The sequence below is a fragment of the Salvelinus fontinalis genome, chromosome 7 (assembly GCF_029448725.1).
Source record: "Salvelinus fontinalis isolate EN_2023a chromosome 7, ASM2944872v1, whole genome shotgun sequence".
Taxonomy (NCBI): Eukaryota; Metazoa; Chordata; class Actinopteri; order Salmoniformes; family Salmonidae; genus Salvelinus; species Salvelinus fontinalis.
The window spans coordinates 45,099,934-45,114,743 of record NC_074671.1 but is presented as its reverse complement, the minus strand read 5'-3'; the positions used below and the strand labels follow the sequence as shown (position 1 = coordinate 45,114,743).

The 14,810-nt window shown below is 41.7% G+C and overlaps 1 protein-coding gene and 1 long non-coding RNA gene across 4 annotated transcripts in view; one reads left to right on the top strand and one right to left on the bottom strand.

Moving 5' to 3' along the window:
- The window catches only part of LOC129859519 (pleckstrin homology domain-containing family A member 3-like), a 25,459-nt gene extending 14,515 nt beyond the window's left edge, over positions 1-10,944 (bottom strand). Inside the window, exons 1-3 of one of the 2 annotated variants that reach the window (XM_055929378.1) lie at positions 10,587-10,944; positions 1,034-1,150; positions 636-776 (exon numbers count right to left, since the gene is read on the bottom strand). In XM_055929378.1, coding sequence (XP_055785353.1) covers positions 636-776; positions 1,034-1,150; positions 10,587-10,626 — 298 coding nt within the window. In that variant the 5' untranslated portion in view covers positions 10,627-10,944. The remainder of the gene's footprint in view (positions 1-635; positions 777-1,033; positions 1,151-10,586) is intronic. The other variant, XM_055929380.1, reaches the window with a different exon arrangement.
- LOC129859520 (uncharacterized) lies at positions 9,194-14,810 on the top strand. Of its 2 annotated transcripts, XR_008760186.1 has the most exons (3): positions 9,194-9,709; positions 13,174-13,270; positions 13,399-14,810. It is a non-coding gene; the product is annotated as an uncharacterized LOC129859520 (long non-coding RNA). The 2 variants fall into 2 exon arrangements; XR_008760185.1 differs by having other exon boundaries at positions 13,174-14,810.

Here is a 14,810-nt window from a genome sequence, read left to right as displayed (position 1 = left end):
AGCCTCTTGAAGAACTTCATGATGACAGGTGAGCGTGGCGATAGTCATTTGGGCACGTCACCTTGTTTTTTTGGGGCACTGGGACCATGGTGGGCTCCTTAAAGCAGGTGGGGACTACAGTCTGGGACAGGTTGCAGATGTCAGACAAGACGCCCGCCTGCAGGTACGGAACACACTCAGAGGACAGGACCAGAGATGCCATCAACGCCGACGGCTTTGTGAGTATTCACAATTTTTTTAGTTTTCTTCACGTCAGCCTCGGCGAGCGAAAGCAGCTGAATTCATGTTTAAGTCGGTATTGTCTTTTTGCGTCCCTCGTACCTGTAAGTATGTATATTTAGCGGTCCAATAACACAATCTGATGGAATTGCTTGTCCTGCACTTTGTAAAAACCCAAAATGCATTGAGTGAATGTTTGAAAAATATCCTGGTTCCTTTCTTAACATAGGAATGTGAATGCAAAGAGGACTCGGACCACAAAATAGGTGAAGTGATGAGTCCTCATTCAAAGGCAAGGGCAGTGTGAATACAAAGATAACTGAGTAATTTAGCGGTTTTTTTTTACCCTAAAGTTCACTTTAAAAGAGGACTGGGGAGATTAATGACGAACAAAGAGAACATTGCTGGGTCAGTACCTTTTCCTTTCCTTTTTCCGGCTTTGGAACTTCCAAGTGCCACAAGCCACTTCTGTCGTTCGGCAACATTGACAGCTTTGACGTAAAAATGCTGCTCTCCTGGTATGATCAGTTCCAGTCTGGTATTGTCAGTGGGGTGAACTAATGAAAAAGATGTCAACACAACCCTTCAGCACTAGAAGTACAAGAATCAACCATAAATCGAGATTCAACAGCAAATACTACCTGTACTGAGATTAGAGGGGTTTAACAGGGCAACATGGGATTTAAACGACAACAAAGCAGAAACACTGCCAACGTTTGGGTAAACATCTGAGGGATGGGAGTTGAGAAATGTAACCACTACCAAATTCATAGGGTGAGTGGCACAATATGGGCCTTTCAGAAACAAATCATACCTTTGATTTCACAGACGGACATCTTAATACTTCCTTTGGTCCCTTTGCAGACATCATCTTGAGAATCATAGTAGGAAATTATCCCATCATCTAAAACAAACCAGCGCGGCTGCCACCCTGCAATCATTTCAGATACGCTAGGTTAGTTCTTCTTGAGCTGACATCTGATGAATCAGCCCAGTTAGATATCAACACAACTAACCAGTATTACAAAGAACACCTAGTAAATCACTCTCTTCCAGGTAGCCTAAACTCAACTCCACGATTTACGATGGAGTTGAGCGGCAACTAGTTTGAGAAGGGGGCAATTGTGACCTGCAATTTGGTGCATTTCTGCATTCTTGCATATGCAGGAATCCCTCATACTTCTATTTGTCCATTTTAAAGTTAGGACTATGGTATACAGGCGGAAGTGCTCCAGTACAGTAGGTGGTGATAATGCAGCATAACGATGGATGCCAACTGATGATAGACCCCACAGAAGAAGAGGTGGGGGCGACAACAGTAGCTAGCTATGGTAAACAGTGTCCTTCGTCCCCGCCTGTCGGGTAATGTTTTCCTGCAGTTCTGTTAATGAAGGTAGCTGTTCGGCAGGCGTTTAGGACAATAGGTGCTGGCTTGTTAGCAAGCTAGGACTCCGGTACACAGCAAGCAGGAAGCGGGATAGGTAGCTAGCTAGCACACCGGTAAACAGTGTCCTTCACCCTTGCCTGTCGGGTAGTGTTTTCACGCAGTTCTGGTAATGACGGTGAAGACAGGTTTTCGGCAAGCGGGAGCAAAGATCACAATGTGCTAGCTAGCTAGTGGGATCGGTAGCTAGCACACCGGTAGACAGTATCCCTCGCCCCTAACTGTCAGGCACTGCTTTGCCGCAGTTCGGTTAACGATGACGAGGCCAGGTGTTTGGCAAGAGGGAGCAAAGGACACTGTGTGGTAGCTAGTTAACTGGGTCATTCCCACTTTGCGGTGCCTGTTCTGTCGGCAGGAAATATCAGTTCTTATTTAGTTTAAATGTGATTCCAAAAAGCTTTAAATATAAGGTCAGGTGTCCTTTACCTTAAAAACACCAACATTTGGATATTGAATGGGCATTTTAAGTACTTTTTCCTCCTGTGGTTTTAAGCGTTTTTGTCATTTACCCAGTTGTTATTCATCAATTTCTAATAGAAATAAGCCATAAAAAAAATAAAAAATAAAGATTAATTATTTTATAGTCCTAGTTAAAATCTCTCAAAACATTTTTTTTCTCATGATTATTGTATTTATTATTATTGCATTTTAAATGTTCTGTGTCCTTGATATCACCTTCCACCCTGTTAGTTTGTAGCAATTTGTAGTAAAGCTGCAATACTTTTTGGGTGACCTGACCAAATTCACGTAGAAATATGAGTTATAGAGATGTCATTGTTATAGAAAGCAAGTCTAAGAAGCCGTTTATTTTATTTTATTTATTTCACCTTTATTTAACCAGGTAGGCTAGTTGAGAACAAGTTCTCATTTGCAACTGCGACCTGGCCAAGATAAAGCATAGCAAGTCCACACATACAACACAGAGATAAACATGGAATAAAGGTGGCGCTTAAAGCTAGTGAGGGAGATATGAGTCTCCAGCTTCAGAGATTTTTGCAGTTCGTTCCAGTCATTGGCAACGAGAACTGGAAGGAAAAACGACCAAAGGAGGAATTGGCTTTGGGGTGACCAGTGAGATATACCTGCTGGAACGCGTGCTACGAGTGGGTGCTGCTATGGTGATCAGTGAGCTGAGATAATGCGGGGCTTTACCTAGCAGAGACTTGTAGATAACCTGTAGCCAGTGGGTTTGGCAACGAGTATGAAGCGAGGGCCAACCAACGAGAGCGCAATGGTGGGTAGTGTATGGGGCTTTGGTGACAAAACAGATGGCACTGTGATAGACTGCATCCAGTTCGTTGAGTAGAGTGTTGGAGGCTATTTTATAGATGACATCACCGAAGTCGAGGATCGGTAGGATGGTCAGTTTTACGAGGGTATGTTTGGCAGCATGAGTGAAGGATGCTTTGTTGCGATATAGGAAGCCGATTCTAGATTTAATTTTGGATTGGAGATGCTAAATGTGAGTCAGGAAGGAGAGGTTACAGTCTAACCAGACGACACCTAGGTATTTGTAGTTGTCCACGTATTCTAAGTCAGAGCCGTCCAGAGTAGATGCTGGTCGGGCGAGCAGGTGCGGGCAGTGATCGGTTGAATAGCATGCATTTCGTTTAACTTGCATTTAAGAGCAGTTGGAGGCCACAGAAGGAGAGTTGTATGGCATTGAAGCTCGTCTGGAGGTTAGTTAACAGTGTCCAAAGAGGGGCCAGAAGTATACAGAATGGTATCGTCTGCGTAGAGGTGTATCAGAGAATCACCAGCAGCAAGAGCAACATCATTGATGTATACAGAGAAGAGAGTCGGCCCGAGGATTGAACCCTGTGGCACCCCCATAGAGACTGCCAGAGGTCTGGACAACAGGCCCTCCTATTTGACACACTGAACTCTGTCTGAGAAGTAGTTGGTAAAACAAGCGATGCAATCATTTGAGAAACCAAGGCTGTCGAGTCTGCCAATAAGAATGTGGTGATTGACAGAGTCGAAAGCCTTGGCCAGGTCAATGAATACGGCTGCACAGTAATCTCTCTTATCGATGGCGGTAATGATGTCGTTTAGAACCTTGAGCGTGGCTGAGGTGCACCTATGATCAGCTCTGAAACCAGATTGCATAGCGGAGAAGGTACGGTGGGATTCGAAATGGTTGGTAATCTGTTTGTTAACATAGCTTTCAAAGACCTTAGAAAGACAGGGTAGGATAGATATAGGTCTGTAGCAGTTTGGGTCTAGATTGTCACCCTCTTTGAAGAGGAGGATGACCGCGGCAGCTTTCCAATCTTTGGGAATCTCAGACGTTACGAAAGAGAGGGTGCCGTGCAGTTGCCCGGGGTAGGGGTAGCCAAGTGGAAAGCATGGCCAGCCGTAGAGAAATGCTTATTGAAATTCTAAATTATAGTGGGTTTATCGGTGGTGACAGTGTTTCCTAACCTTAGAGCAGTGGGCAGCTGGGAGGAGGTACTCTTATTCTCCATGGACTTTACAGTGTCCCAGAACTTTTTTGGGTTAGTACTACAGGATGCAAATTTCTGTTTGAAAAAGCTAGCCTTAGCTATCCTAACTGCAGGTGTATATTTGCTCCTAACTTCCCTGAAAAGTTGCATATCACTGGGGCTATTCGATGCTAATGCAGAACACCACAGGATGTTTTTGTGCTTGTCAAGGGCAGACAGGTCTGGAGTGAACCAAGGACTATATATATTCCTAGTTCTACATTTATTGAATGGGGCATGCTTATTTAAGATGTTGAGGAAGGCACTTTTAAAGAATAGCCAGGCATCATCTACTGACGGGATGAGGTCAATGTCATTCCAGGATATCCCGGCCAGGTCGATTAGAAAGGCCTGCTCGCAGAATTGTTTTAGGGAGCGTTTGACAGTGATGAGGGGTGGTGGTTTGGTCGCAGACCCATTACGGATGCAGGCATTGAGGCAGTGATCGCTGAGATCTTGATTCAAAACAGCAGAGGTGTATTTGGAGGGCGAGTTAGTTAGGATGATATCTATGAGTGTGCCCATGTTTACGGATTTGGAGTTGTACCTGGTAGGTTCATTGATAATTTGTTTGAGATTGAGGGCATCAATCTTGGATTGTAGGACGGCCGGGGTGTTAAGCATGTCCCAGTTTAGGTCACCTAGTAGCACGAGCTCAGAAGATAGATGGGGGGCAATCAATTCATATATGGTATCGAGGGCACAGCTGGGGGCAGAGGGAGAACAATAGCAAACGGCAACAGTGAGAGATTTGTTTCTGGAAAGGTGAATTTTTAGAAGTAGAAGCTCGAATTGTTTGGGTACAGACTTGGATAGTAATACAGAACTCTGCAGGCTATCTTTGCAGTAGAATTGCAACACCGCCCCCTTTGGCAGTTCTATCTTGGCAAAAAATGTCACAGTTAGCAATGAAGATTTCAGGGTTTTTGGTGGTTTTCCTAAGCCAGGATTCAGACATGGCTAAGACATCCGGGTTGGCAGTGTGTGCTTAGGGAGTAGGCTTCCGATGTTAACATGCATGAAACCAAGGCTTTTTACAGTTACAGAAGTCAACACATGAGAGCACCTGGGGAGTGGGAGTGGAGCTATACACTGCAGGACCTGGATTAACCTCTACATCACCAGAAGAACAGAGGAGAAGTAGGATAAGGGCACGACTAAATGCTATACGAACTGACCGTCTAGCACGTTCGGAACAGAGTAAGAGGAGCAGGTTTCTGGGCAGGATAACATAGATTCAAGGCATACAGACAAAGGTAAGGTAGGATGCGAGTACATTGGAGGTAAACCTAGGCATTGAGTAATGATGAGAGAGATATAGTCTCTAGAGACGTTTAACTTCTTATGGCTGCAGGGGGCGTTACTGAGTAGCCAGCTAAATCGTGCCCATTTCAAACGGCCTCGTACTCAATTCTTGCTCGTACAATATGCATATTATTGTTATTATTGGATAGAAAACACTCTAGTTTCTATAGCCGTTTGAATTATGTCTCTGAGTGAAACAGAACTCATTCTACAGCACTTTTCCTCCCAGTGAGTGAGTTTTCAGAAATCTTGGCCTCTGGTTCCAGATCAGTTTTAAAGCCGCTGTAAATCCTATGAGGATACAAACACTGCCCACGCCTTCCTCTAGATGTCAGTAAGTGGTGACAATTTGAATGGAGTCGATTGCGCAATCAGTGCCTCTATAAATCACCAAATACCGGAAGTAGCGTTCTTTTGGACCCTGCGCTCAACGCAAGAAGGATGTCGGACTTGGCTTTTTCCAAGCCTTGGTTTAGCCAGTAATATAGCGCCGGTCATGTTTTTACTCGTTATAGGTGTTAAAAACATCATAAGGTAGTTAATTTAAACCGTTTTATAGCAATTTATATCCGTTTAGTGCGATTTTGAGGCATTTCTATGGGATGCTCTTTGAAGCTTTGGGCACGTTTCGGGGTCCCGGTGTAACGTTAGTGGGCATTTCGACGGACAGAGGACATCTTTCGACCAAAAGAAGATTACACCCAAGAAAGGATACATTGCCCAAGATTCTGATGGAAGATCACCTCATAGTAAGAAATATTTAAGATGATAAATCGTTGTTCTGTCGAAATTTTTTAAACGCATATTCCGCCATTTTGTTTGGTATAGCTTCGCTTGGCGAACCCTGTATTGCACAGTAAGGATCATTTTAGAAATGTAATTCAGCGATTGCATTAAGAACTAATTTGTCTTTCGATAGCTGTCCAACTTATATTTTTTTAGTCAAGTTTATGAATAGTTATCCATGAGACAAGATCACTGTGAAAGATGGCGTCCGACATTTTCAGGCTAGTTTTGCTAGTATTGTCATTGTATAACCACGGTTGTTTGTGGCTAAATATGCACATTTTCGAACAAACTCTATATGTATGTTGTAATATGATGTTACAGGAGTGTCATCGGAAGAATTCTGAGAAGGTTAGTGAAAAAATTAATATATTTTGGCGATATCGCTCTCTTTGGCTTGAATCAATGGTCGGGTAACGTTTGCATATGTGGTATGCTAATATAACGATTTATTGTGTTTTCGCTGTAAAACACTTAGAACATCTGAAATATTGTCTGAATTCACAAGATCTGTGTCTTTCCATTGCTATGTGCTGTGTATTTTTAAGAAATGTTTTATGATGAGTAAATTGGTAAGACACGTTGCTCTGTGTATTTATTCTAGTCGAGTTGTGATGGTGGGTGCAATTGTAAACTATGATTTATACCTGAAATATGCACATTTTTCTAACAAAACATATCCTATACAATAAATATGTTATCAGACTGTCATCTGATGAGATTTTTTCTTGGTTAGTGGCTATCAATATCTTAGTTTAGCCGAATTGGTGATAGCTACTGGTGGAGAGAAAAAATGGTGGACAAAGAAAAATGGTGTCTTTTGCTAACATGGTTAGCTAATAGATTTACATATTTTGTCTTCCCTGTAAAACATTTTGAAAATCTGAAATGGTGGCTTTATTCACAAGATCTGTATCTTTCATTAGGTGTCTTGGACTTGTGATTTAATGATATTTAGATGCTACTATTTAATTGTGACGCTATGCTAGCGATGCTAATCAGTGTGGGGGGGGGTGGGGGGATGTTGTCATAGGTGTACCGGCGTCGGGCTGCCGCCAAAACAGGTTAAACCAGGTGATGTCATCGCATATGTAGGAGGTGGAACAACATGGTTGGTTAAGGCATATTGAGCAGGGCTAGAGGCTCTACAGTGAAATAAGACAGTAATCACTAACCAGGACAGTAATGGACGAGGAATATTGATATTAGAGAGAGGCATGCGTAGAAAAGTGAGCATATGGGTCCAGTGAGTGGTTGGGCTGACTGGGGACAAGGCGATTCAGACAGTTAGCAGGCCGATGCTAACACGCTAACAGTTAGTAGGCCGGGGTTAAACAAGCTAGCAGTTAGCAGACCGGGTTTGCAAGCAAGCAGTTAGCAGGGGCTAGCAGTTAGCAGACCGGGGCAGGCAAGCTAGCAGTTAGCAGACCGGGGCAGGCAAGCTAGCAGTTAGCAGACCGGGGCAGGCAAGCTAGCAGTTAGCAGACCGGGGCTAGCATGTTAGCTTATGGGGGACGTCGCGATGGGGGTAAGTCTGTTTTTGCCTCTTTGTGCGGTGACATCGATAGACCAGTCGTGGAATTAGTAGGGTTCCAAGTAGCTCTAGGTAAATATCAGGTTAGCAGAATGGGCCTTTAGCGAACGTCGCGCCTGAGGGACCTGTTGGAATCCTTGGGCAGATTATGTCGGTATTCCAGCCGTACCGGCAGTAGAAGGGGTCCGGATATTGTAGCCCAGGAGTGAGCCGGGAGATGGGTCTAGCATGGGCTAGCTCCAGGCTAGTTGGTGCTAGCTCCGGGACGGAAACGTTAGCCAGGAGTAGTCAACCCTGGTTGCGGTTAGCTAGCTGTGATGATCCAGATGAAAAGGTTCAGAGTTTGTGGTAGGAATTCGGGGATATGGAGAGAAAAATAGGTCCGGTAAGCTCTGGTTTGAAATGCGTTGTACGAACTGGCGAGAGCTTTCCGAGCTAGAGGTTAGCTGATGACCGCTAGCAGTGGTTAGCTGACTGATAGCGTAGCTAGTTAGATTCAGTTGAGGTATTCCAGTTTGGAGGTAAATAGAAATACTTTAGAAAAAAGGAAAAAAACAGATCCACACCACATTGGGTGAGGCGGGTTGCAGTAGAGTATTTTGAAGTTGAGGTTTAGGAAAAATATTAAAAAGAACGAGAAGAACAAGATATATACACATGGGACGAGACTTGACAAAGACGTCTGACTGCTACGCCATCTTGGATTTCAGTAGATTGCTTTTGTGTGTGCTATTTCTATGCTTCGCATTCTTAAATTTAGTTTCAACCTCGGTTTTGTACACTAGCGTCAAACAGCTGAAAATACAAAATTTTTGGTTATGGAAAATGTATTTCACAGCGGTTTAGATGGTACAATGATTCTCCACACTAACCTTGCTTATTTTGTCACATGAACTGAAAATAGCCAAACTATTAGATTTTTTACCAACCAGGAAATGCCAGAGTGATTTCTGCATAGAGTATCTTTAGACTTGTTTTCAATGACAATGTCATATTTATATGTTCAGGTTGTGATTTGGTTGGAAAACAAAGCTAAATAAATATAAACACTCAGTTTGATCTATTTTCCCATGTTTCATGACGTTAGTCTGTCTCACTCATACATTTCCACACTATTAGGCTAAATTATAGAGAATTTAACACATTTACTAACTGTTAAAATACATTACATATAGAGGTTCAAAACCTGTTCAAATGTTTACCATTATGCTAGTTTAATCTCAACACAGAGCTTTAGGCTACAAATGTCCACCCTGTTAGGTTCCACCTTGCCTAACCGTCAGACTGTAACCATGGTTACTCCATGAATATCAGTCTGAAAGAAGTAGCTGTAAAAAAAAAGACGTAAAAAATGGTCTCTACATGGCAGAATGTTGAATAAAATTATATTTACACTTACTTTACCGGTTGTACATGCTGTTGGTCCTTTTGGCAGTAGGGGGTGAAGATTGGGTATCCACGAGGAAGCATTGTTTACCCCACTTTTTGTGGCACGGGTGGGTTCTGTCACTTGTATTTTCAATCTGTTAACGCATTGCACGTGATGATCAATATTGTATTGAAACAGCAGGGAGCAGGTCTCGAACCCTCGACCTTCTAGCCCGAGGTCCGGCGCGCTATCGACTGTGCCACAAAAGCATGCTCGTGCGGCAGAGTTGATTTCCGCGCTTATAAACCCAGGGTCGATAAAATATGTAAACAATAGCCGAGCATGACCGAAGCACATTTCCTCGCAATCAGCTGGAAGTGTTTGCGTTCTGTTAAGCTCGGCCATATTGTGTAAGTGTTTGTCACATGCGAATTGCATCAGTATTGAAAATAAAAACCAGAAATACAAACGATAAACAGATCAACATCGGCCTACTTAAGCTTGGGTTGATAACACTCCTCGGTGGATATTTTGTCTCACATTCCTATCTGCAAAAGAACCAACCGGTAAAGTATGATTTTATTCAGCATTCTGGCTTGTAGAGGTCATGAAAGGAAACTTTCCTGATCCAAACGCTAATTTCTATGTATTCAGGCTAGGTTCCACCCGGTTATTATTATACACCTAAAATAGATCTAAGTGCCTGAGTTTCTGATAGAATACAAAACAAATCATATATATTTTTTAATTCTAAAGTTATGAGTTCCAAAATGTACCGTAATGTAGGAATGACCCAGCTAGGAAGACTCCGATACACAGGAGGCGGGTCGACCCCGGTAGATATCTAAGACACTGGTACAGTGTTCTTCACCCCCGAAAAACTCAGATAAAAACTTTTATTTCCCATTTGACCACATTTGAATCACATTGACAATCAGGGGAAATCTGCAGATGCAGGAATGCCCACATGCAGGAACGCCCCGAATTGCAGGCCCCAATCACACACTATTGACTAGTGTGGACAAACTGGAACTCCGTCACATTAAAATTAAGTTATTTGTATTTTTTTAACAACTGATTTCAGCACCCAAAGAATAGCCCGTAATTATACACGACATTGGGAATTGTATGTGACAGTGGCGCTCCAATCCGCCCACAAGCACAACACTAGTCACAGCCCAACTCCATCATCAATCGTTGAGTTTAGTCGGTTAGTGCAGTTAGCTAGCTTACATAAGTGTAGTTAGCATCTTATAAAAGTTAGCTACCCTAGACATATCAAATTACACAGAAAGGGCTGTGAAGGGTAGACAATCAGATGTAGGCTGTGTTTTCTATGCGAACGTTGGCTTAGCTAAATTGAATGGCAATATGACAGCTATGCTAACGAGATAGTTTAGCTAGCTAGACTATGGACCAAACACATTAAATGCATAACTTTACCTGTCATATAATTTGTCCACTTATAGAGAACTCCTTCCATAATGTGCTTGCAGAAATACCACACGACCCACGTCTCCAAAAATCTCGTCGCTAGCTAATACTGATAACGTACCAAAACTCGCAAGCCATTTAGCTTGCCAACTTCATGAAGCTAGCTAGCGAAAACTAAAGATGTATGTTAACTTCACAGTAGATAATGCCATGTGAATGACTATGGGTCGGCCAACAACACAGTGTGAATTCCGTTCATGTTGTTATCTTGTTGTAATTGAACTAGCGTTGAATAGCCGATTGCCAGTTGATCTTTGATGGCTAGCTAGCTAGCTACATTTGTAAACAAAAAGTACGTCACGTCCGTTTCAGCCTTCAAAATACAAGCTCTCGTTTTAGATGCTTTCTTTATAAGCACAACTGTACACCCCATAATTCTTCTTCATGGGACAGAGAGAAATAATAATGGCATATTTTTGTTGAGTTTCTTTTGATAAACTCCGAAAATAAGATCAGTGGTAAACACAGTTTTAGATCTTATACGTTTTGTTCTATGCGTTAATTGTCATCAACTAACTACACTTTTTGTGAATTTTGAAGAATTGATGTAATAAACAAAAGCACAAAGGCTTATTCACGAAGGTCATGTTAACTGACTAATATTGTCTCATACAACAAAAAGTATAAGATCTCCTAAACCTGTCTTAACCTCAGACCTTATTTTCCGCATTTATTCCAAAACCCTATTATTTCCCCATAAAATGTTCCTATATAGATGGCTAAACAAACCAGAGGTAATTTATTTCCGTGTTTTAGGACTACAAACTGGCGAGATGAGGGCAGTGGGAAGGTAGGCCTGTAACTGGCAGTTAATACAAGACAGAAGACGAGTAAAAACGATTTACCTTGTAAGCTAAAGTGCACTTTAACGTTCTCAATAATTTCTAAGGCTTCATTTCAACCTTGGTCAAAACTACAGACCATGTAATCTTCTCCTGTACCTTCACCCAAACATCCTGGACTGCTCTTCAAGACTGTCTTGCGCTACCAGAGATAGCGTTTTTGAGAAATTATGCTATTATAAAATATTAAAATATGGAATTTCTGACCAATATGGGGTCTCCTCAATGGCCTGGCCAATAGAAAGAGGCTTCTGGACAGTGTGAAGGCCAATCACATCAAGAAGGCCAGAACAGATGGTAGGGCCCTGTCTAGTCTATTGCCTCCATTGGATTTTAGATCCACACACCGGAGTGTTAATTGACTACACATTGGACGCATAGGACATACCAGAGTAGAAGAGCCTACTCGTAACTGACAATAGGGCAAACATAGTTATCAAGCTTTCTAAACAGGCAAGAGAATACCTGTGAACAACGACAACCAGAGCTGGCCATGATTATAAATGGCGTGGCATAAATATCTGAATCTGAGTCAGACACCGACGATTATCCTTTTTAAATCCAAGTCACATTAAGATCCTTTAAAACATAGCCAAACCTATGACCTGACCCTTCATTTTGTGTTACTGTCCCCAGTGGCAAGATGTGTCATCCTCAAAAAACAACTATAGGCCTACGAGACATAAATGGCTCCTAGCCTCACACACATGGTCTACTTTCTGTCTGTAAAATTAAATAATACAACAACAAAAAAATTGATGTGATTTTATAAAATATTTTTTTTTTTTTTATTATTAACTGAAACTAAACTGAATTTCAAATAAAAATAGAAAAACGAATAGAAATATAAACTAATACAAAATCACAACTATAATAACCTTGTCCCATACCCTGTTTGAACTATCAAAAAAATGAGATACAAGCTGGGGCTTTGGTTTAACTCATTGTAAATCCTGTGTTTAAGAGCCAAAGGGCAGACTTCTTACTCCCATGACTGATTCTAAATTCCAAAGGGAAGCGATGAGAAATTAACTTGTTTGTACTATAAAGTTGGTCAGTTGAGATTTTAATTAAGTTTAATCAGTTCAATGAAACATACAACAATATGGACTGCATTGTATAATAGGCTAAATAAGGATTTGTCCTGTATCACTGTATTTGACAACCCTTAGCAAATAATACATTCTCAATGTGATATGGATGGTAGTGATTAATTTGACACAGTATCTTTCAAATGTACATTATATAAATAACTACATATGTTTATAGTATGCCTAGATTTTTTTTTTTCTATTAATGTTTTGTTATAGTGTATCCATTTAAATTATTTATCCTTGTAAGTACAAATCTAGTTTGGCCACGGGTATGTATTTATGGTACATTGTCATGTGTGTTTGAAAGGCACATCGAGAGAGAATGTATACTCAAAGTACTATAATTAATTAATAATTATAATTAACCTATTTGATGACCTTGATGTTATGAAATTTCATAGGCATTTAATTACATTGAAGTCCTCTGGGGTAAAGTAATTGTCTGGGTCAAATTCAAAGGTTTACTTTTGTTGTGTGATCCCCCTCTAGTGGCCATAGGAAAGACTGACATGATCACTGCCTCTGTATTTTATACACATTTTCAAACTTAATCTATTCTGCGCTAGAATCAATATTGCCTAAATGATTCTATAAACTCAGATACAACAAATTCAGCTGTTGGAGGGAAAAGTGTGATGGTGTGAGCACTTTTGCAAGCAGAGCAGAGCCACAATGGTAAACGTATCATGAGAATGAGGTAAGGACGTGTTTGCAAAATAAAATCAATATGCTTACCACTTATTTATGTGTTCATGAACCTGCCAAGTGTGCTATGTGCCATCCAACATTGAATCTGACTAGTCATGGCTTTTTTTTCTACGGCAGATGAACCCAAAGCCACCATGGGTCAGACGAATGGCAACGGTTGGCCACAGAATGGTGCCATCTCCACCAATGGCCACATGCCAACACACCTCAAGGGGGCCAACGCTGCCGTGCTGTCGACCAGCTTCTCCTCGCCATGGGGACTGCTGGCCTTGGCTACCTCCACTGAAAACGGGCTGTCATCATGGCCAGCTTTTCAGGAGGCGGAGGAGACCCGGCGGCGTTCAGCCCATTAGATGTGCGGTTCACTACACCTGATGGGAAGCCCCAGCAGCTGCGTGTCCCACCGGCCCTCCTGGGAGGCCATGGCCAGCGACCTGAGGGACACCCTGCACTACGGACACTACCATGGCTTCGGGGACACGGCAGAGGACCTGGCTGAGGAGCACAGCAGCTTGGTGCACGTCGAGCAGCTTTACAACCAGGCCGTGCTCAGTACCTTGCACCTCTACCACGGATCCTAAATAGGGGGAGGCTGGCCCTTCCCAAGTAAGTAGTCTGTCTATCTACCTGCCCTGGCGGTGGCACAACTTTGCCTACAGCAGCTAGCCTGCCTTAAAACTCAATGGTTACCATAACATCGTTGTTGCACTGGGGATGGAGAGAAGAGTCACTTTGGCCCATCTACCAAAAGGAACAAATAGCATTGTTGTTTTTGTATTTGATATTTGAAATCCTTAGTCTATTATTGTCTGTGTTGTAGCACAACAGATGTGATTGTGGTAAGCTGATCATAGTTTGTCTGGTGATGGTATTGCATACAATGCATTAGTTTGTTTCTCAAAGGTGCGGGTTATTAGAATTATGAGTTATGATAAGACGGCGATGCCAGATTTTTGTGTTAGACAGAAAGCGTAAATGACTTGTGTTTGGTATGTAGGTTCTGTGCCAACAATTATGTTAAATCTATTAAGTTTTAAATCTATGTTTTATTGAGTTTGTTTTTACCTTGTTGTTCCTTGTCTATACTTGGAGCACTACAAACAGTATTTCTCATGAAGACAATCTATAAACTGACTTATCGCAGTCCTTTTTACCTTCATTTTTTGGGGTCTTCTGAAATAAAAATTTGATCAAATTGCATGCCTGACAAAGTCTTCCCTTTTGCTTCTATGGCATTGCTAAAATGTATGACTATTTTGAATGATCTTTTCTTCTTATCTTGCTTGTGCAGTTAGCATTTATTTGAAATGGGGATTATAGGGCTGTGTTGGACTTAATAATACATATGTACAATCATGTGCTTTCATGAAATACTACTGTAATCGAATCAAATTTTATCACAAGCGTTGAATACAACTGGTGTACACTTTACAGTGAAGTGAAATGCTTGCTTACCCCAATGATCCAGAGTTTTAAAAAGAAAATGGTAACTAACACATGAAAAATAAAATAACATACACAAGAATGGA